We start from the raw sequence: 23,080 nt of genomic DNA, 5'->3' as shown, positions 1-23,080 counted from the left end.
CAGTGGGGTGTCCGGTGTCACTGAAGTCAGCAGGAAGAGCATTGGAGAGAAATAGAGAGGTGTACTCTTCCAAACAATTTCCAAGGATCAGTTGTCAGGGCTTATAGGGTAGTCAGTGAGGGAGAGTGAGAGCGGTTTGTGTACAGTCCGACTGAAGAGTGAAAAAGTCACTGCCACAAGATCGGCATGCAGTCAATAAAGCCAGACAAGAAGAATGATTATGACATGCGGCTCTATCTGCTGTTTTTTTTTATTCAAACTGGTTTTCAACGCTTATTCTCACAAAGCATCTGCACACCTGCCTCTGCCTCTGTGCTGTGTTTGTGTGGCTGCTTTCGTATGATGTCAGTGCATGGTGAGTGCGTTCACTGCCTTGTCACCACTTCCCCACCTTTTTCAGAATGTTTTCTTGGAGTTGGATAATTCTCCTTACTCCTCGCCCCCTCCTAACTTCAGTTCATACTTTATTGCGTGCCGACTGACCAGTCGGTGTGTTACACAATGCGCTAGTGTGAGACGCCAAGTTTCGTGTTTCGAGTTGCTGTAGTAAATATAGAGTAAACTTTGTCTTTGGGACTGACTTTCTGTTGTGTGCTATCCGTCTTTCGACTTACGTAAGAGAAATCCCATTTCGAGCTCAGGGTACTTTGTACACATAGATAAAGAGGGATAATTCCGGACCAGAATTTCTTTGTGTGCTAAGCGAATTTTTGACTTAACCGTTTGTGAGTTAGCTGGATTTGCCTGTATATGCTGTTTTAACTTTTGGCAGGCATGATATCATGGTATTGTAAAAATCATGAATGCACCATGAGTGCAGAGTATGAGGATTCAGCTGAATTAATTTTGCACATAATGGCAGAGGTGTCAGTTAAAAATAATTTCAGCAATAAAAAGTATCAATTGGAGATTGGATTTCCCTTCTTTGAGCCATGTGACGTCAGAGTCCAACAAAAACTACAAAAGAGTGCGTGTTTGTATGCGTTCAATGGTAACAAATATAAAAAACGCTCGCGCTGGACCCGAGTACTCTTCAGATTGGCTCGTTCCCCCAGTATGAAAGTTTTTGTCTTGTGCACGTTTAAGACCAAGTAATTGATCTGTGTGAATTACAGGCATTCCCTTTGCTATATAAATACATTGCATGCGAGCCGAGGATGTGCGTGGTGACTGGCCTTTCTCTTTTATTTGTAATTTGATCACAGTGAAAATGCACACACACACATTCACACACACACACACACACACTCTCTCTCCCTCACTCCCTCTCTCTCTTCCTCTCTATCTCTCTCTCTTACACACACACACACACACACACACACGAGTACAGACTAATGCACGCGCACACACGCACGCGCACACACACACACACACACACACACACACACACACACACACACACACACACACACACACACACACACACAGTAACACTAACACTAACACATGTGCACAAAATGAACACACACACACACCGCGCGAGAGAAAAAGACGTCAAAGACTTTTGACCGTGACGTAATCTTTTTATGACGCTATATTTCTCGTCAATGTGTGACGCGTTCGGCTGTTCTATGAGACTGCCTGTGGCTCCGCGAATTCCCCCCGCCGCCAAGTCGGTTTTTTTGTGGTTTATTTCGCATTTAGGTCCCAGGTAACATTATGAAGTTTTAATACGATCAATCAGACCTATTATCAAGTTAGTGTATCAACTTTTGAACGAACTGCGCCCAGTAGTTTCCCAGCAATAAGCTCTTAAGTCGAGACACACACACACACACACACAATTAAAGTCTGCTGGACCCTTGTACTAGCGTACTCGGGGAAATCGATCGATACATAATTGTTATTTGTATTTTTGACAAAATATGACATTTTACATAGGTCTCGACAATACTGTCTCGGAGGAACACCGACTGTCTGGATCTCTGTATAATGTTATATTTTGGTCAAAAATACAACTAACTTATAGTTTGCATAAATGACCGAAGACGAAAGCCTGGGAACAACGCTGGGAGTGATTAACTCACCTCTGTGGATGACTCCATGTCTTTCTTTGAGGTAGTGCAACGCTTTGACAATCTGAAAACATATCATTTTTACATTTAGTCAAGTTTTGACTAAATGTTTTTACATAGAGGGGGAATCGAGGCGAGGGTCATGGTGTATGTATGTGTGTGTGTGTGTGTGTGTGTGTGTGTGTGTGTGTGTGTGTGTGTGTGTGTGTGTGTGTGTGTGTGTGAGTCTGTGTGTGTGTGTGTGTGTGTGTCTGTCTGTGCGTGCGTGTGTGTGTGTAGAGCGATTCAGACCAAACTACTGGACCGATCTTTATGAAATTTTACATGAGAGTTCCTGGGAATGATATCCCCGGACGTTTTTTTTCATTTTTTCGATAAATACTTTTGATTACGTCATAATTATCCGGCTTCTTGTAAAAGTTGAGGCGGCACTGTCACACCCTCATTTTTCAATCTAATTGATTGAAATTTTTGTAAAGTAATCTTCGACGAAGGCCCGACTTCGATATTGCATTTCAGCTTGGTGGCTTAAAAATTAATTAATGACTTTAGTCATTAAAAATCTGAAAATTGTAATTCATGTATAAAGGAGATTTCTATAGCGCATAACTAAAAGCACTATGTTTTTTATATAAAACGATCCAAATTTACGTTCATCTTATTCTGCATCATTTTCTGATTCCAAAAACATATAAATATGTTATATTTGGATTAAAAACAAGCTCTAAAAATAAAAAAATAAAAAATTATGATCAAAATTAAATTTCCGAAATCGATTTAAAAACATTTTATCTTATTCCTTGTCGGTTCCTGATTCCAAAAACATATAGATATATGTTTGGATTAAAAACACGCTCAGAAAGTTAAAACGAAGAGAGGTACAGAAAAGCGTGCTATGCAGCACAGCGAAACCACTACCGCGCTGAACAGGCTCGTCAGTTTCACTCCATTTTGCACAAGCGGCGGACTACGGTCATTGTGAAAAAATGCAGTGCGTTCAGTTTCATTCTGTGAGTTCCACAGCTTGACTAAATGTAGTAATTTTGCCTTACGCGACTTGTTTTCTTGTAGTTTACCTTTCTTTTTAACGAGTCAGCAATGCAACCTAGTGCATCAGGCAATGCAGTTACCATGTAAACACTATCTCAACAAGAGAAAAAAAAATTAAAATAAAATAAAATAAAAACGTGTCTTCTTAATTGTTCTATGTTTTAGTTAATATTATAATTTTTGTGACGTTCTGTTTTAAAAACATGGCTGCCAACCTTATGACTATGAAATTCCTGTGGGAGTCCAGGGGCAACGCCAAAAATGTATGATGTTGATGTCACATTGACAAGCTAAAAATATATCATTGTAATTTAAAAATAAGATGTAAAGTTATAATAAAAAAACCAAAAAAGAACAAACAAAAACAAGAGAAGTACAGTTCATTTCAAAACACATTAACATCCACAGATTGTCATCTTTCAAATATTTCTATAGACCAACTTCGGAAATAACTTTGTTGGGTTTGTATGAGTTGGTAAAGAGCGAATACTCTTGCTTCAAGTGAGGCAAACTTTCCCACAGGACATTACAGGCCAGTCACTAGCGAGAGGGTGTGTCTGATTTACGTGGACCGGAGTACATGTGGATAGGTTGACACTTCTTCTTCTTCTTCTGCGTTTGTGGGCTGAAACTCCCGCGTACACTCGTGTTTTTGCACGAGTGGAATTTGATGTGTATGACCATTTTTACCCCGCCATTTAGGCAGCCATACGCCGCTTTCGGAGGAAGCATGCTGGGTATTTTCGTGTTTCTATAACCCACCGAACTCTGACATGGATTACAGGATCCTTTCCGTGCGCACTTGATCTTGTGCTTGCGTGTACACACAAAGGGGGTTAAGTCACTAGCAGGTCTGCACATAAGTTGACCTGGGAGATCGGAAAAATCTCCACACTTAACCCACCAGGCGGCCGCGGCCGGGATTCGAACCCTCGACCTTCCGATTAAGAGGCCAACGTCTTACCACCCCGCCACAGCGCCCGTCATTGACTCACTAAAGGCAAGGGTTTTCATTCTTCCACAACTCATATCAACCCCAGAGAGTTATTTAAGAACATCATCCATTGAATAAACAATATACAACAGACAAATACTGTAACACCAACAGTACTGAGGGGATGAAAAAGGTAAACATACATGAAGCCAAGTTTAATGTTTTTCATCCCCTCACTGCTTTGGAATAATTAACCCAGTCAGCAAGTTTTCAACTCAATTAAAGCTACCATGCAAGTGATTTTCTGCAACCTGTCATTATTAGAAGTACTTAAAAAAGTACCAGAATCTAATTGCAATCATCTATTTCTGCTAATGCAAACAATCTCAGAAATGTCAAAAGACCCGATTTTTTTTTATAATGAAATTGGTGTGAGTAATTACACAACAAACACACACACACAAACGCGCGAGCATGCACACACGTCCCAGCCAAGACCGTGTTTTAATGTAACTGATTCAGTTAAGTTAAAATACTCACAGCTAGCGCCATTTTTCCCAGGATCTTCTCTGGAATGGGCATGCCAGTTCTCTTGAGAAGCTTGTCCAGGCAAGTTGACATCAGCTCCATACAGATCCATACTTCACTCTGCATTCACAAAAATCAACCAGATTAAAATGAAAATTAAAACAATTTGTTCTCTCTGCCTTCGGGTCTTGAGAAGTTAATTTTTGGACTAAGGTGGAAACATAAAAGCCCATTTTCTTCTTTGTCCATTGGCTGCGACTCCCACGTACACTCATAGGCACGAGTCGGCTCCCCACCCCTTTTAAGACCTTGCTTTTTCAGCTTTTCAGATCATCAGGTCTCTAAATTCACCTTCCTCCCTTTTAATTAAAGGTACTGAACTTGTCAAATCCAGGTGCACGGAGCCTCTGGGGCTTTTAGTCATACCTCAGGCAGCTATCCATTAGAAGAACTACCAAGTTTCATTGACTTGCAGCCAAAGAGTCAAGAACTGCGATTTTTTCCCGAATTAATTTCGTACTCGCACCCGGCTGGTCTTGGCCTATTTTTGGATCTAAATTTAGATCAGGTAGATCACCACATCATGCACAAAAAGACACGTCACTAGCAAACTATGTCAGACGTCATCATGAATTTGTGTAAAACAAAATGGAGGCCAGAATCACTCAGTTGAATCGAACTCCGACCAAACACCACGTAATAACTACCGTATTTGACGGATTACAAGCCGCAACCCCGACTTTTAACAAAACAAGAAGAGCAAACGCTCGATCGAGTCACTTTCGCAGTTCTGAATATTATATGAGGCATCAGATGGACAGGAAGAAATTGCTATTCACAACACAATACAGATGTAAATAATTTGATGTAAAGAATAATCCTATAAAGTTTGAATCAAATCCGATGAATAGTTTCAGAGATATGATATTTCAATTTTTTTCCTTCAAGACATACCTGTGACATTGAAAAAGGTCAAAGGTCACCAAAGCAGACGTCAAAGTGTAGAGGTCACTGGGAGTCACGTTCACATAAAATTTGAGCCCGGTCACTTTTATAGTTTCCGAGAAAAGCCCAACGTTAAGTTGTGTGTTGCCGAACAGAAAAGGCTAGTTATCTCCCTTGTTTTTCTGATAACGTTCGTAAAAGGCTACAGATGTAAATACTTTGATGTAAAGAATAATCCTACAAAGTTTCAATCACATCCGATGAACTTTGTCAAAGATATAAAATGTCTAATTTTTCCTTTGACGCTGACCTGTGACCTTGAAAAAGGTCAAAGGTCAACGAAACCATCGTTAAAGTGTAGAGGTCATTGGAGGTCACGACTAAACAAAATATGAGCCCGATCGCTTTGATAGTTTCCGAGAAAAGTCCAACGTTAAGGTGGTGTCTACGGACGGCCGGCCGGACGGCCGGACAGACTAACACTGACCGATTACATAGAGTCACTTTTTCTCAAGTGACTCAAAAATTGGGACGAGCCACGTATAGGCCGCGTCACCATATTAGCCGCCGTCGAAAAAAATATAATCAGATCGTGTCAATCAATCAAAACAACCAGGCAAACGAAAGTACGGTATTTGGCGAAATCGGCTCCGAGAATAAACAAGTGAAACAAAGAAGAAAAGTGAAAAAGTTTGAAGAAAAATATCACACACACAATTTGTAACCAACACACACATGCAGTCCCGCCCGGAATAAGCTTTTTTGGGATGATTGACGATTTTTGCGCACATTTCGAGCAGACGAAAACACAACATGGCGGCTCTCGCTCCTCCAACTATCGCGAGACACAAAAAAACGAAATCTCGCGTGCGAGAGATCCTGATACATCCGGTGTTTCTATGTATGCTATCTTGTCACGACGACTTGTTGACAAACGAAGATTCGCGAAAGAAAGAGAAAAGCGCCGAGTCTTGAGTAGAGAGCTAATAAAGTACCGGTAATCGCTAATCGAGCGAAATGAAAATCCGCGGCGACTTCCATTAGGTGAATGCTATTCAAGTTTAGGTAACGTTTTAGCCGCATCTTTTTATAAGCCGCAATGCGATTTTTAAAAAAAAAAAGTTGCGGCTTGTAGTCTGTCAAATACGGTAGGTTAATTTATGCACTCGCGTGAACAAGAAACTGTCGAGCTTCACAGATGTCGTCGTTGGGTAGTTTTGGGTTTGTTTTACTACCATAGGAGGATTTTTGAACTGTAAATGCACTCAGCTGCAACAAAAACGCAAAATGAAGGCTGTGAGCTGCACTGTGCCTTTAAGACCCAATCATCTCATTTTTTTTTTTTTTAGTCTTAAAAGGGTGTTCCACTGTACCTTCTTTGACAATGAATCAGCAGGATGAGGAGAAAAGATAAGATAAGGTAAGGTAAGGTAAGATTTCATACAGTCCTGTGAGTATACCCTGATTGAAAATTGGGCTGCTTTCTCACGGGGAAAATATATACAGTATGGCGCTACCAATTTTGTTCTCATTATTCCTGCATGCGTATATATTTATGTTTCCAAGCCTTGAGACTTTTGCTGTGAACTTAGGTTCTTCATCGTGCGCAAGCATGCACACGGGGGTGTTCCGACACCGACGAGAGTCTGCACAAAGGTGACTCTGGGAAATGAATCTCTCGCCGAACGTGGGGATCGAACCCATGCCGATACCGACATCTGGTTTTGAAGCCAGCGTTGCTGCCAACTGATCGAGCTCCCCACCCAGAAACACTTTGATCTCACCTTTGTGATGCTCTTCTTCTTCTTCTTCGTTCTTGGGGTTGAAACTCCCACTTTCACCCATGTTTTTGCACGAGTGGGTTTTTACGTGTAGGACCATGTTTTTACCCCGCTATTTAGGCAGCCATACGCCGCTTTCGAGGGGAAGCATGCTGGGTATTTTCATGTTTCTATAACCCACCAAACTCTGACATGAATTACAGGATCTTTTCCGAGCGCACTTTGTCTTGTGCTTGTGTACACATGAAGAAGGATAAGGCACTAGCAGGTCTGCACTTAAGGTGTTACGAGTGTGTTTGAGTTGCGGTTCTTGCTCATGTTTATACTCACTGAGTTACTTCCCTTGGATCTGGATCTAGATCTGGATCTGGATAACCCGCCTGGGTTGGTGGTTTGCGGGTGCGAATGCGTATACGCACGGTTCAGTGTGCTTTCGCGAAAGGGTGTGTCATATGTACGGCTAGAACTAAGATACTTCTTGATTTCAGTAAATAGTTTCATTACATGTCAACTAGTTCGTTTTTAAATGATTTTTTAGAGATCGCCAAATGGTATTGTGTGAATAACATCATTCGATCGATTGTACGCACGGCGCCGTGCTTCTAGTAGCTCAGTCCATTCCTTCTTTCCGGTGTGGAAACAGACGTGTTTCTGGCGAAAGAATCGGCGTTTTCAACTCGCCATATCTTCATATTCATTCGGACTAGAACAACGAAATATAAATTTCTTGTAAAAAAAAATCCCGAGCCTTGCGACTCTGGTAGTCATTTTCTTACGCGAAGCGGCCTTTGGTAGGTACGACAGTTTTAGTCACCCAAGTATATATCTAAAACGCACGTGGACGAGTTTTCAATGGCGTATTTGAAGTCTGTGAATGTTGTGATTACAAATCATTTCGGGGCACCCCTCAGTCTATACGTACAGACAAACAAATTGCATGGAACGAAAGTTGAGAGACTGGACTGTAAGTTGTTGTTTTGACTTTTACAAATCTCGCAGGTCTTTTATGCAAAACAGACTCAAAATTGCATTGTTCACGCAAGTGTAGATGACGAGACTATTGAAGGAATGGAATACGCTTGCCTACAGATATAATAGACAGACACTGTCTATTTATATCTATGACTTACCCTAGCCCATATGTTAGAATAAAGAACATACTTTGCTCTTTTGAATGATGTATGATTTGGCTCTGTACACAGGATTTTAGACCTGCCCCCGAAGTGATTTTTCCATAAACCCGTCAAAAAGCTCACTCTGTTTTGGCCGTAAAAAGCGCCCAAATGAAGTCAATTTCTAACCTGTGTCGTGTGTTCGAAGGAGTACATCTCAGCGATGCCATTGCCTTGCAACCTCAAAGAAATATATTTTAATAACCCGCTAAATGAACGTTTTTTTTAGTGTGAATTAAAGCCGGAGATTTGCTTCGTTTCTTTGCTGCGACACAAAACCAAAACCAACTATATAGATCTGCGGTGACATTATGAGTTCGTTTTCGACATTGCAGTGAAGTTGCGTGGATCTTCGACGATTCCCGTTCGGTTTAATGTGGATAGAGCTTTGATTGAATGTAACTGCTTTGAAAAGTTACAACATGAGTCCTTGGGATCGATGTTTTTCGGTAAACTTCTTCGTATCCTTGACTTTACTTTTGACTTGAACAGATCCAGATCGGCTGGGGCTGTTGATCGCCTACACAGATCTATGAAGTTGACTCGACACGGCGAACCGCCGAATCCGTGCCCTCTCGTCGGTCCTACCCCCAAATCCCTTACCAGCCTCAGACCCCACCTCACCATTCTAACCTCACTGGCGTACTATGTGTGATTATCCCTTCCTCATGAAAGAGAAAGTGGAGAAAGGGGAAAAATGAAGATTTTTTCTTCCTACACAACAGTCAGGGATAGTCAGGGATTGTTGACATGTACATTGTCAAGAGGTCAAAACAAATTTTAAAAGCTGTTGGACGCTGCACTAGTGTTGCTCTAATCAAGGCGAGTCTGGAACAATAGGTCCACCCCACCAAAAAGTCAACATGGAATTAGTTATGATTTTTTTTGCCTTTTTGCTTGGGTACGGCCAAGTCAAAAAGGTGAATAGTCATAACAAGTTCAGTTTGGGGTCTTTTTCAAATCTGTTTGCAGCATCTTTTCTGTGACCATTCTGGCTATGCACTGACAGTCAAAAAAGTGAAGAAGGGAAAAATGAAGATTTTGGGTGTTGTTGTTTTTTTGGACAAATTTTGAAGAAGGGAAAAATGAAGATTTTGGGTGTTGGTTTTTTTTTTTTGACAAATTTTTTTAAGTCCAAAAAAGATGAGAAATACTCATAACAAATTCAGTTTTGGGTCTTTTTCAAATCTGTTTGATGCTTCTTTTCTGTGACCATTGTGGCTATGCACTGACACACAAATAAGTGGAGAAAAGGGAGAAATGAAGATTTTTTCTTACTGCACAACAGTCAGGGATTAGGGTTACATGTTGACATGTACATTGTCAAGAGGTCAAAACAAATTTTAAAAGCTGTTAAACACTGCACTAGTGTTGCTCTAATCAAGGCGAGTCTGGAACAATAGGTCCACCCCACCAAAAAGTGAACATGGAATTAGTTATGTTTTTTTTTTAGCCTTTTGGCTTGGGTACGGCCAAGTGAACAAGGTAGGAAAGGTTAGAAATAGTCATAACAAGTTCACTTTTGGGTCTTTTTCAAATCTGTTTGCTGCATCTTTTCTGTGACCATTGTGGCTATGCACTGACACTCAAGAAGGTGGAGAAAGGGGAAAAATGAAGATTTTTTTCTTACTACACAACAGTCAGGGATAGTCAGGGATTGTTGACATGTACATTGTCAAGAGGTCAAAACAAATTTTAAAAGCTGTTGGACACTGCACTAGTGTTGCTCTAATCAAGGCGAGTCTGGAACAATAGGTCCACCCCACCAAAAGGTCAACATGGAATTAGTTATGATTTTTTTTTGCTTGGGTACGGCCAAGTCAAAAAGGTGAGAGGGGTTACAAATAGTCATAACAAGTTCAGTTTGGGGTCTTTTTCAAATCTGTTTGATGCATCTTGTCTGTGACCATTGTGGTTATGCACTCAAAGTCAAAAAAGTGCAGAAAGGTGACAAATGAAGATTTTTCCTTCTTTCAAGACAATGTGTGATTTGGCACATTTTGCCTCAGTCTTTATCAAGAGCCTGTCTAACCCATGTTGAAGCTGTTGGAGACTGCAGTAGTGTTCCTTACATCAAGGCGAGTGCACAATGGTGCATTTCGAACCAACCCCCCCCCCCTAATGTTCACTTTAATATCAATCAATCAATAGTTATTCAGTCACAGTTTAACTAACTCATTCACCCTCATCACTCACTCATCCATCCATCACAACAACACTGTTTGATGCACAAACTGCCTGCCTTCCGCACTGGGAAGCCGCTTCGCTTCGCAACAACAACAACAACACTGAAAACTCGCCGGGAAATACCCCCACCACACGTGTCACACGTGTGCTTGTTTCTTCCGACTAATATCAATTTTGGAGAAAAAAAAGGACAAAACTGGATGAAAAATTCTACGGCCCCAGCAATCTCATTACTCTGAAAGGGGAACCGGAAGTGGCTGGTCCTCAGGTTTCGAAGTTGACCGATATTCCCACTAAAGTGACCTAGATCCAAAGCCAGCCATCCATTAGAATGTAGGTCCGTGCTCCCACAGTCCAATGCCGCGAATTGTTGTTACAGCCCCTGACTTTTTTATGTACGGAATCCGGTAGTCTTTTTGTTGTTGTTAAATAATTATATTGCCAAACGTTATGACATTTTGGGATAATTGAACAAGTTTCAATACACATTGGCTGAGCACCTGTGTGCTCAAAGGAAATGTCGCTTGTTTTTATCAAAACTAATTTTCAATGGTCATTCGTGCAAACCGTCACACAAACATGCGTGCCTCTGTGCCTCTGTGAGTATGCGTGTGGCTGCTTTCATAGTTAGGGTGCAAGCGTTTTAATCATTTACCCCACACCAAAAGCCCCCCCCCCCACACACACACACACACACCCCGATACCTGTCAAATTCCCTCAGAATGCATGAACAATTCCGTTACCTCAGATCATCACCAGGAAAAATTCCTCCGCATCCAAAAAATTAATATCAGGACTTTAGATATCAGATACCGACTTTATGTAATGCGCTTCAAAATCATATTCGCAAAGAGAGAGAGAGAGAGAGAGAGAGAGAGAGAGAGAGAGAGAGAGAGAGAGAGAGAGAGAGAGAGAGAGAGAGAGAGAGAGCTGGACACGAAGAAGGGAAGCTACAATCGCCCCAGGCCATATATACTATTTGTTTCCTGAGCCTGGACCATTGAGACGGTTACCTCATAGATCTGTTCATTCTTCAGTTTGTCGGTGTGCCACAACAATGGAACGCTGCGCAAACGGCCGTTCATGAGAGTGACTGCTGTAACAGCAAAACTAGTGTGAAACATAAGTAATCAATTTATCCACTTGACTATATTCACAACAGGGACCTATCACTCTGCTTTGCATGTTTTTATGCCTACGGATTTTCAAATACTCTGCAACACATGTAACCCAAATTCAACATGTGCCCGTACAATACCGCTTCTTTTATGAAAACATTGCTTCGGCCATGTTGATTTTAGCGACAAGGTGGCCGCGTTTGAGTTTGAGCGAATTAATGTTCTCCTTGGTGGCGTGAAGGAGGGCTAGTTTGCTGTCAAAGCCCTCTTTAGAAAGTTCCTCCGCCACCGTGCTGGGGAGCTGCGCAGACCATTTGTCGAACCGAAAAGGATCTCCGCTGGATTCCATTCTAAGAGCTTGTGAAGAGCGCTGCTGCGACGCGGGCGCAGGTAAAAAGCCAAGTGAGCGGCCCACTGCTGGTCGGTCAAACATACCTGACATCAGCTCACAATTTAAGACACAAATGCACCATAAAAGCATGCAGACCGATGGGTTGTGACTGGTGGTACCCACCAGCCACAGGCACAGTAAAAAGAGAGTTTAAATTATATTTATACTAAATAACACTTTAATCAACCAATTTTCTTGTTGGAATTGTAAATCGCTTTGAGCTGTAAATCATGACTTGCGTTATAGAAAAGTGCTTTCTTTTCTATTTTTCATTGTTAGGCGTGGATTTCAGCGTTTTAGTACAAGCAGACTCAATCAATTTGTGTGTGCCCTTGAAAGCGCGCGCGTGTTTGTGTGTGTCAATGTGTGTGTGTGTGTGTGTGTGTATGTGTGTGTGTGTGTGAGTAAGTGTGTGTGTGTGTGTGTGTGTGATCAAAAGTTGACGAGGGCGGGCGGGGGAGGGGGGGGGGGGGGGGTGGTTGGTGGGTTGGGATTGCGCCGGGGCACTAAGGACACTAATTGTTTGTAGTGCGATTCAGGCAAAACTACGGGACAGATGTTTATGTAACCTTGCAAACAAGTGTTCTGACCCCCACCCCTTCACCCGCATTCAAACACTTGGGTCAGTGCTCTTCCAACTGACCTGCTAGGCTCACAAATGATTTGTATCTTTCACCTTTTTTCAGCCAAGATATGGGGTGGGGCGGGAAACATTTTTGAGTAAGAAAAAGGGAAACGCTTTAAAAAAAAAATTGTTAAAGGTATTGTGAACAGTGAACTTATCTGTATTCAAATGTGGTTTAATTTGTGATGACATTTTGTGTTATAACGTTTTTACCACTAAATTAAAACAGTCTGGTTTTCTTCGCGTTTTCGATGTACACTCTTGATATATAAAATAATACTGACACTCATCTTACAAACTGTTTGATCCACCCTGGTGTGTGTGTGTGTATGTGTGTGTGTGTGTGTGTGTGTGTGTGTGTGTGTATTTGTGATTAGTGGGGTGGGCGGGTGGTGGAGGGGGGTGGTATTGGATCGGGGGGGGGGGGGGGGGGGGGGGGGGGGGTTGGCAGGGGGTATCGGTGCACTAAAGGCACCAAGTGTTTGGGTGTTTGTGTTTGTATTGCGATTCAGAGAAAACTACTATACAGATGTTTATGAAACTCTGCACACTTCTCCCTACCACCTGACCTACTGGGCTCCCAAATGAATGTTTTCATCAATTTTTGTCAGTCAAGATATGGGGGTGGGGGTGGTGCGGGGATAATTCTGGAGTAAGCAATAAGGAAACATGCACATTATGGTTTTCTTAGGTATTGCAACGGTATATAATATATAGTGAAGTTAGCTGTGTTCAAATTTGTTTATGATCTGTCAGGCCAATTTTGTGTTACAGCGTTTTTGAGTGATAATTGTTGTGTACGCTCTCGCCAATCCTGGATAATTTTCGGCATGCACATTGATAAGTACCGTATTATAATAAAGTGATACTCTCCATTATTTTAACTACACAAAGTAATGTTTTATTGATCTTTTCTAAAGATAAAAATGTCAGTTACGATGACGTTACGAATTACAGTGTTTTCTGTAAGGCCATATGTGTCCACCCGGTACCCCCCAAAACTGACAAAACTCTTATAAAAAAAAAATGAATAAGAAAACAACGTTTTTTGTCTGTCTGCAGTTGTGGACATATAGCTTAGAGAAACATGTGCTCAAAATGTGTAATGGATTTCACGTGCGATTTTTTTTTCTTGGGTTGAGGAGAGGGGGTGGGGTGGGTGGGGTGGGTGTATGCCCCTTGATCAGTCTCGGGCGCTCTGCGACCTCGATTTACACTATTGAATTCTAAAAACACCCCCTTACAAACTAACTGATCTACCCTATGTGTGTGTGTATGTGTGTGTGTGTGTGTGTGTGTGTGTGTGGTGTGCGATTCATAGAAATTTACTGGACAGATCTTCATGAAACTTTGCACACAAATGTTCCGACCCCCAACCCTTCACCCTGATTCAAACTCATGTATCAAAAGTCCAGCGCTCTACCAACTGACCTACAGCGCTCCCAAATTATTTCTTTTTATCATTTTTGTCAGTCAAGATAATGGGGGTGGGGTTGGTACGGGAATAATTGTGAAGCAGACAATAAGGCAACAACTTATTTTGTTTACAGGTATTGTATATGTATACAGTGAACTTAGCTGTGTTCAAGTTTAGATATGTTTCTGTCGAGCGAATTTTTTTTAAATACGTTTTTACTACTAAAGGAGTGATAATTTTATGTGTACGCCCTCGAGAAACCTCGATCATTTTCTGAAAATGCACGTTGATAAGTACCGTTTTATGATAAAGTTATACTCTCCATTCATTTATATACACAAACTAATGTTTCATTTATTATTTGTAGAGCTAAATATGTCAGTTGGGATCATGTTAAGAATCGCAGTGTTTTTCGCAAAATCGTACTTGACAACCCCCAGTAAAAAAATTCTAAAAAAAAGTTAATACGTCAACCTCTTTTTTTCTTTGCACAGATGTGTCCATATTGCTTAGAGGAACCTGTGCACAAAATGTGTAATGTTTCTTTCACGCGATTTGAACACACAAGTAACCCCTTAAGAATCGCAGTGTTTTTCGCAAAATCGTACTTGACAACCCCCGGTAAAAAAATTCTAAAAAAAAAATTAATACGTCGACCCCCTTTTTTCTTTGCACAGATGTGTCCATATTGCTTAGAGGAACCTGTGCACAAAATATGTAATGTTTCTCACACGCGAATTTTTTTAAAATACGTTTTTACTACTAAAGGAGTGATAATTTTATGTGTACGCCCTCGATAAACCTCGATCATTTTCTGAAAATGCACGTTGATAAGTACCGTTTTATGATAAAGTTATACTCTCCATTCATTTATATACACAAACTAATGTCTCATTTATTATTTGTAGAGCTAAATATGTCAGTTGGGATCATGTTAAAAATCGCAGTGTTTTTCGCAAAATCGTACTTGACAACCCCCAGTAAAAAAATTCTACAAAAAAAGTTAATACGTCGACCCCCTTTTTTCTTTGCACAGATGTGTCCATATTGCTTAGAGGAACCTGTGCACAAAATGTGTAATGTTTCTGACGAGCGATTTGAACACACAAGTAACCCCTTAAGTTGACCTGGGAAATCAGAAAAATCTCCACCCTTAACCCATCAGGCGGCCGCGATTCGAACTCACAAACTTTGGATTAGGAGGCCAATGTCTTGTCCACTAGGCCACTGCGCCCGTCTCACCTTTGTGATGAAGGTGCCCACGCACTGGACGATGTAGGGACAGTCATGGCTCTTGATGACCACGTCCAGATCCATGATGATGCGTTTATTTTCCTCCCGGTTGCCTGAGCGACGCATTTGCTGTAACCCAAGATACATTTTTCTTGTCCTTTCAAACTTAAAATTGTGCCCACAATCACAGATGCATATAATATGCAGTTCAACCTCTCGGGGCACGAATCACAAAATTGTGTCATACCACCCCCTTCCCCCCCCCCCCCCTTTAAATACTAAATAGCATTGGAAAAAACAACAACACAATACAATCTGGACACCTCCTATATAATCTCTGAAAATAAGCCACTTCACACCTATTTGGTAATAAACGATATAAACTGTGCCTTGTGCAGTATAGTAATGGATCGCTCATTTTCTATCAGTTTTCTCCACGGGCTTGCAGAATATTGCACTGAGCGATGAATAATTTCATGCACAAGCAAACAGATATACCCTGCGGCTACGTGAACCAAGTAACATGTATTTTACCTATGTACATACATAGTCACATCGGAAGTGTTAATCCTTTCGCTTTAACTTTACTTTACTTTATTTGGTGTTTAACGTCGTTTTCAACCATTCAAGGTTATATCGCGACGGGGAAAGGGGGGAGATGGGATAGGGGAAAGGGGGGAGATAGGATAGAGCCTTGTTAATTGTTTCTTGTTCACAAAAGCACTAATCAAAAAATTGCTACAGGGGCTTGCAACGTAGTACAATATATGACCTTACTGGGAGAATGCAAGTTTCCAGTACAAAGGACTTAACATTTCTTACATACTGCTTGACTAAAATCTTTACAAACATTGACTATATATTCTATACAAGAAACACTTAACAAGGGTAAAAGAAGAAACAGAACCGTTAGTCGCTGGGTAGCATCGGGTACATTCTTTCTCATCCCAACCAATATGGGACTCCCCCTAACCCGCGGGGGGTATCCTTTCGCTGCCTGTGGAACGTCTGCTGACGTCCTGGGTAACTATAATGCTTTAATGGGTAACAAACCTTTCGATAACCAACAACAGAAGAAGAAAAACAACAACAGAAGAAAAACAACAAAAAACAAACAATGTGTGTATGTGTATGTCACTGTGTGTGTGGTGCATTCATTTATAGTAATTATAAATCAAGGGCGCGAGTTGTAAATTCTGGTAAATACAGTTAATGCTTTGTAAACAAATATTTGTTGGCAGCGAACAGATTAAAAGACATGAGCAGGCTACCCTACCTTGACGGCTAGCAGCATGCTGGTGGGTTTGTGCAGCATTCGGACCACTTGACCACACGTTCCGTGGCCCAGTTCTCCCTTCGACTCCAGTTCTGTCACGTCGGTGCGGATTTTCTGAAAACGCGACACAAGTAGAACAACTTGAACCCTCTTGCTGCCTGTAGGATGTCAGCTGAGTCTTGGGTAACTAGCTTTAATGGGCAAAAACCGTTTAATAGACAACAAAGAAGAAGAAGAACAACAAACAAACAAACAATGTGTGCATGTGTGGTGTATTCATTAATACATGTCAAACTCCGTAAGTTGTAAGTTGCCAATTCAGGTAAGTACAGGTAATGCGCTCGTGCAGTCTGTCGAACGCAGAAGAAGAAGAAGGTGATGCTAAAAGTGTACACAATATTTCCTGGCAGCCAAAAACAATGCAGGCATCACATCACGAAATTGTAAAAATGCCTGTTTGCAAAAAAGTAGCCCCTGAGAATTTAACCATTTCAGTGTAGGTTTTGAATATAAAAGAGACTCCCCGCAAACCAGATTATGGCTGCCTAAATGGGGGTGGGGGGAAGAAACAGTCATACACGTACAATCCCACTCAAGCAAAAACACGAGTGAACCTGGGAGGTTGAACCCGTGAACACAGAAGAAGAAGAAGAAGCACCAAAAAAAGAAAGAGACTGCACAGATGGAATGAACACTTTTTACCCCACCTATGTTGACCAAGGTTTTGTTTTAGCCGAGACCAGCTGTGCTGCAGCAGGTCACTCAGAATTGTAGTAACTGTGTTGTAACTGTGTATCAACTCGCTGGAATGCAGGCGTTAGATGGACGTTACAGGAAGCGACTGAAGCTAACAGTCTGAGCGGATGCATCTAAACCTGGTCAGATGAGTGGGTACGGATATATCCGTACCCGGGAGACAATGAGTTAATTGTGCAAAATATAGAGTTTGTACAGTTCTTCTGTTATAAGAGTGAGTCCACTGACCAATCTCTTCACATACAACTTCTGCGTTCGACTGACTGCACGATTTAGAGTCTCTCTCCGAGGGATGCCGCAAAGCTGGCCGTGCGGCGGAGTTCAAATGCCGTTCCCCAGAGTTTCGTCCAAAGGTCCATTCCGTCTGGCCACTTGCTTCGTGGGAGGGACAGTCCTGAAGCATGTGGGATGGAGTTTGGTCAGCTTGACCGCACTCGCACAGGGCTGTGTCTGTTATGCCGATTCTCTTGAGATGAGCATGCAGGCCACAGTGCCCTGTGCGCAGACGGAAAATGAGTGTCTATTGGTTTCTCTCCAGCTTCCTGATAGGGTCCTGGTCTGTACGGTAGCCACCATTTTGGGCGACCCAGTCTGCTCTGAATTTGCTGCGAACAAGGGTCTTTGTCTCTTCGTAGGTTGCAGGATTTGAGGGCTGGGTGAGCTGGCTGCCTTCCTTTGCCAGGCGATCCGCCTGCTCGTTTCCTGGCAGGCCAACGTGAGCAGGCACCCACTGGAGAGTAGTGGCTTATTCATTATCATTATCATCAAGCTTCTCTGTTCATGGGATGAAACTCCCATGTACACTCATATTTTTGCACGAGTGGGGTTTTATGTGTATGACCATTTTTACCCAACCATTCAGGCAGCTATACAGCGCTTTCAGGGGAAGTCATGGAGTGTGTTCAAGTCATCATTGCTTACCTGTCCGTTCAAGGTGAGAATTCCGGATTGCTTCATGATCTCCTCTATCTTTTGATCTATTTCCGCACTGCACACAGAAGGAAGAAACAGACATCATTAGCATACGCTATACGAAAAGGAGGGGACAACATATATATATATATATATGTATCGATTGGACATTGGATTTCGCTTCTTTGAGCCATGTGACGTCAGAGGCCTACAAAGCTTCATATTTGAGCGTTTCAGGTTGACCGAAACTTCAAAGGAACTACAAAACACACGTCATGTGTTTGATTGCATGTGTGTGTGCTCGTTCAATCGTCAAAACAAGAACAAAGTCAGTACGTGAAAGGAATTCGATCGATACATAAATGTCATTTGCGTTTTTGACCAAAATATGACCTTTTACACAGATCGAGACAGTCATATCGCAGTCTCGGAGAACAATGACTGTCTCGATCCGTGTAAAATGTCATATTTTTGTAAAAAACGCAAATAACGTATAATATCCAGTCAAATAAAGTCTTAAAGAATTGTGAGAAAAAAATACAAGAATTTAAATACCATAGGTGTATTTTTACATGCAGTTTACTCTCAGCAAATTTAATTCATTTTAAATTGAGTTAAAGGCACAGTAAGCCTCCCGTAAACCATCACAGATACTGTCAGGCTTTTACACACAGTACAAATACCCTTCCATTTGAACGCTCACCAAACGGGAACATCCTAGGTGCCCTACATAAAGAGCGAGCAATGTTTAAAGAATTAATTTTGCGGATTGTCTCAGAGACAATCGGACCGTGGTGAGTTTTGGCGCTAGACCTAACTTTTAAAATCTAAATAATAAATTGACAGCTTGTTACACAAACATTCTTAAATCATAAAAGACAAGATCAAGATTGAAAAAAGAAAAGCCCGGAAGCAGGGTCACGCAAGGTCGTGGTTCTCGTAGCAGACGACGGTTTATGCCTATGGCCAGTTCCTCTGAACAGTCAAAAGCCATCGCTAGAGTTCTTGTGAACCACAGCCGTTTGTTTCGTGCATAGTCAGAGGTACATAATAACGTGCTATTGCAGATAAGCTCACATCAAGTCGCATTCAAATTACTAACTGACGACTACATTGTGAAAAAGGAAAACTGGATCACATGGGTTCACAATGGCTCAGGGGTACGATAAACCACGCAAAAATAAATTCATTGAAAATTGCTTGCTCTTTACGGAGGGCGACTAGGATTTTCTCAAGCGATGAGTGTTTAAATGAAAGGGTGTTTGTACTGTCTGTAAAAGCCTGACAGTATCTGTGATGGTTTACGGGAGGCTTACTGTGCCTTTAAGGAAAGAGATACCAGAGAAGAACAGAGAGAGTTGTGTGTGTGTGTGTGTGTGTGTGTGTGTGTGTGTGTGTGTGTGTGTGTGTGTGTGTGTGTGTGTGTGCGAGCGAGCGCCTGTGTGTGTGTATGTTTCCCGTGAGTGACTGTTTAGGCAGGAGCTCACATCCACGTCGGACATCCACAGATATATTTTTTCCAAATGTCCTATACATTTTTCATGCAAGAGGACATATGTCCTATTGTTTTTGTCACAAAGTGGTCATTGTCCGATTATGCTTTCATTTAATTTAGACATTGTCAGTACTTTCCAATTGACAGTAGTTTGATTTGCTATTTTATCGATATTTTGCGAAGCGATGTGTCTCTCCAAGCAGACGAAACTTAAGGAGACTTTATGTGCTTTTTAGAGTTTCAAAAAAGGGTCGCAACTCTGAATGCTCAAAGTCGGTTGACAATTGCCTCCCTTCGCGGTTCTTCCTGAAAAAGCAACATGTATGCCGCCGAAACGAAAATTGGTGCCAGAAGCGTTTGTACTTCAAATCTCTGCCCTCATCAGCCACTAGTACCACTGAAACTGACCTCCCCCCGGCCTCTGAGCAGCCAGAGCCAGATGAAACCGTCGCTCTAGAAAGTGAAACTTCTAGTATGACTAACTGGTTGACAATTTCTTTTCTACTATTTTCAATGTTTAACCTGTACAAGTGTAAGAATAAGAGACCAGAAATATACACAGTACAGCCAAGGGAAACACTGGATACCCACCTGTCTGGCTGAGCGCGAGACTGGTTGCGATGAGGACCGTCAAACTGGAACTGCATGTTGCGACGTCGGCCTGATGACGGGGCGGAGCTGGAGCGTGACTGTGACGAGGCTATGGGCAGACAGGTGTCACTCCCCCCACTTGCCACTGAAAGACACACACAATTATAACTGTGACCAGGCTATAGGCAGACAGGTGTCGCTCCCCCCACTTGCCACTGAAAGACACACACAATTATAACTGACCAGGCTATATTAGGCAGACAGGTGTCGCTCCCCCCACTTACCACTGAAAGACACACACAATTATAACTGTGACCAGGCTATAGGCAGACAGGTGTCGCTCCCCCCACTTACCACTGAAAGACACACACAATTATAACTGTGACCAGGCTATAGGCAGACAGGTGTCGCTCCCCCCACTTACCACTGAAAGACACACACAATTATAACTGTGACCAGGCTATAGGCAGACAGGTGTCGCTCCCCCCACTTGCCACTGAAAGACACACACAATTATAACTGTGACCAGGCTATGGGCAGACAGGTGTCGCTCCCCCCACTTGCCACTGAAAGACACACACAATTATAACTGTGACCAGGCTATGGGCAGACAGGTGTCGCTCCCCCCACTTACCACTGAAAGACACACACAATTATAACTGTGACCAGGCTATAGGCAGACAGGTGTCGCTCCCCCCACTTGCCACTGAAAGACACACACAATTATAACTGTGACCAGGCTATTGGCAGACATGTGTCACTCCCCCCACTTGCCACTGAAAGACACACACAATTAAATAACTGTGACCAGGCTATGGGCAGACAGGTGTCGCTCCCCCCACTTGCCACTGAAAGACACACACAATTATAACTGTGACCAGGCTACAGGCAGACAGGTGTCGCTCCCCCCACTTGCCACTGAAAGTGAAAGACAAAATTATGTTGAATTGCCAAGTGAGACTCCTCAGCTACTTGCAAAACATGAACACTGTGACAAAAGCAACTGAGACATGAGAAAAGAAGGGGTCAGGGGTGGTTGAGCAATTTGGACTTGTGATCCTAAGGTCGCAGGTTCAATCCAGGCCAGAACGGACCCGAGTCACCTGAATGTGCAGACTCAGAGATGGTACCAGACCTGTTTATCCACACTTTGACTTTGGGGTACTTTCACAGAGATTCAGCGTATTTTCAAAATATTGAGAGTATTTTGCAACTCACAAAAAACTTTCATGAGCTATTGCTTCAAGGGCAGCAATAACATTGTCTGTTTTCAGAAGTGGAACTTTTAGGCGTTATTTCTTTTCACTTCGACATTTTCGTCAACGTGCTGGACTCAAAGACAACAATGGCAGCAAATAAAATCTCGTCATATCACGTCTCACGTGATTACATTGACCAATCGTCAAAGCTGGATTTTATCCACTGGGCTATCGCGAGAACAGGTTTGGCAACCTACTTTCGATTTCTTCTTCCATTTAGTGATCACGATCGATGGGCACAGTGGCATGGTGGTAAGACGTCGGCCTCCTAATCGGGAGGTCGTGAGTTTGAATGCCGGTCGCTGCCGCCTGGTGGGTTAAGAGTGGAGATTTTTCCGATCTCCCAGGTCAACTTATGTGCAGACCTGCTAGTGACTTAACCCCCTTCGTGTGTACACGCAAGCACAATCAATCAATATGAGGCTTATATCGCGCGTATTCCGTGGGTACAGTTCTAAGCGCAGGGATTTATTTTATTATATTAGCAATGACACATGAAATTTTGATATTAATGGTTGAATGACAAGAAACACACCATTTTAAAGAGATCAAAATTCTGAGCACATAGCAATTTGTTTTATTTAAATCGGTGCAGTAGTTCTCGAGATATGGTCATTTTAGTTGAGAAATGTTGGGCGTCATTTGAGGACAAAGCTAGTAGCTAAATACATGGGACATAGACTGATAGCTGTGGCAATAACATGAAATTTTGAAATTAATGGTTGAATGACAAGAAACGCACCATTTTAAAGAGATCAAAATTCTGAGCACATAGCAATTTGTTTTATTTAAATCGGTGCAGTAGTTCGCGAGATATGAACATTTTAGTTCGAAATCACTTTGCTTTGAGCGAGCCGAGATCGCAAACTCTTCAGGCTTTTGATCGGCCGAGTTTCGCATTTTTCGGGTCCAGTTTTGCGCAGCATAATCGTTGGGAATAAGTCATTTCTCGCTCGATTCTTTTGATTTTTGGCTTAAATGAAACAGAAGTTAATGTTTTATAAACTGCATTTGAACCGTGCATGCCGATGGAAGTTTTCAGACCAAATTTTAGTGAAACTCACACGAGTAATATTCACCGTCATGCTGACGGAGATGTAGCTTCCGGTGGGTCGCGGTTTTCTGTATGGGAAAGATGTAAAGCTTTCTCTGATTGGTTGCAAAATATCACAGCCCTCCAATGAAAATTACGGTACTCCCAGCTGTTTGAAATGAACTGGTCGTCTGCAAAGAGTGACGCGAAAATGGCCGCGAGAGGCAGTGAAGACGAACACGCACTTTCACACTCAAAATATTCCAAAACGCATCTTGTATTAATTTCATACAGTAAACTTTGTTTTTGAATCATTTCTTTATTCATTCCTTTTTCATTTGATACATAATTTGTGACTCAC

At 42.0% G+C, this 23,080-nt stretch overlaps 1 protein-coding gene across 2 annotated transcripts in view; it reads right to left on the bottom strand.

Annotated features, from left to right (window-relative positions):
• LOC138949301 (dual specificity mitogen-activated protein kinase kinase 7-like) overlaps window positions 1-23,080 on the bottom strand; it is a 42,517-nt gene that overhangs the window by 17,467 nt on the left and 1,970 nt on the right. For both annotated transcript variants that reach the window (XM_070321088.1, XM_070321089.1), the window contains exons 2-7: window positions 20,428-20,572; window positions 18,351-18,417; window positions 16,674-16,787; window positions 15,407-15,526; window positions 4,540-4,647; window positions 2,028-2,079 (exon numbers count right to left, since the gene is read on the bottom strand). In XM_070321088.1, coding sequence (XP_070177189.1) covers window positions 2,028-2,079; window positions 4,540-4,647; window positions 15,407-15,526; window positions 16,674-16,787; window positions 18,351-18,417; window positions 20,428-20,572 — 606 coding nt within the window. The remainder of the gene's footprint in view (window positions 1-2,027; window positions 2,080-4,539; window positions 4,648-15,406; window positions 15,527-16,673; window positions 16,788-18,350; window positions 18,418-20,427; window positions 20,573-23,080) is intronic.

The sequence above is a fragment of the Littorina saxatilis genome, linkage group LG15 (genome assembly GCF_037325665.1).
Source record: "Littorina saxatilis isolate snail1 linkage group LG15, US_GU_Lsax_2.0, whole genome shotgun sequence".
NCBI lineage: Eukaryota > Metazoa > Mollusca > Gastropoda > Littorinimorpha > Littorinidae > Littorina > Littorina saxatilis.
The sequence above is the reverse complement of the archived record's forward strand: the minus strand, read 5'-3'. Positions and strand labels throughout refer to the sequence as shown.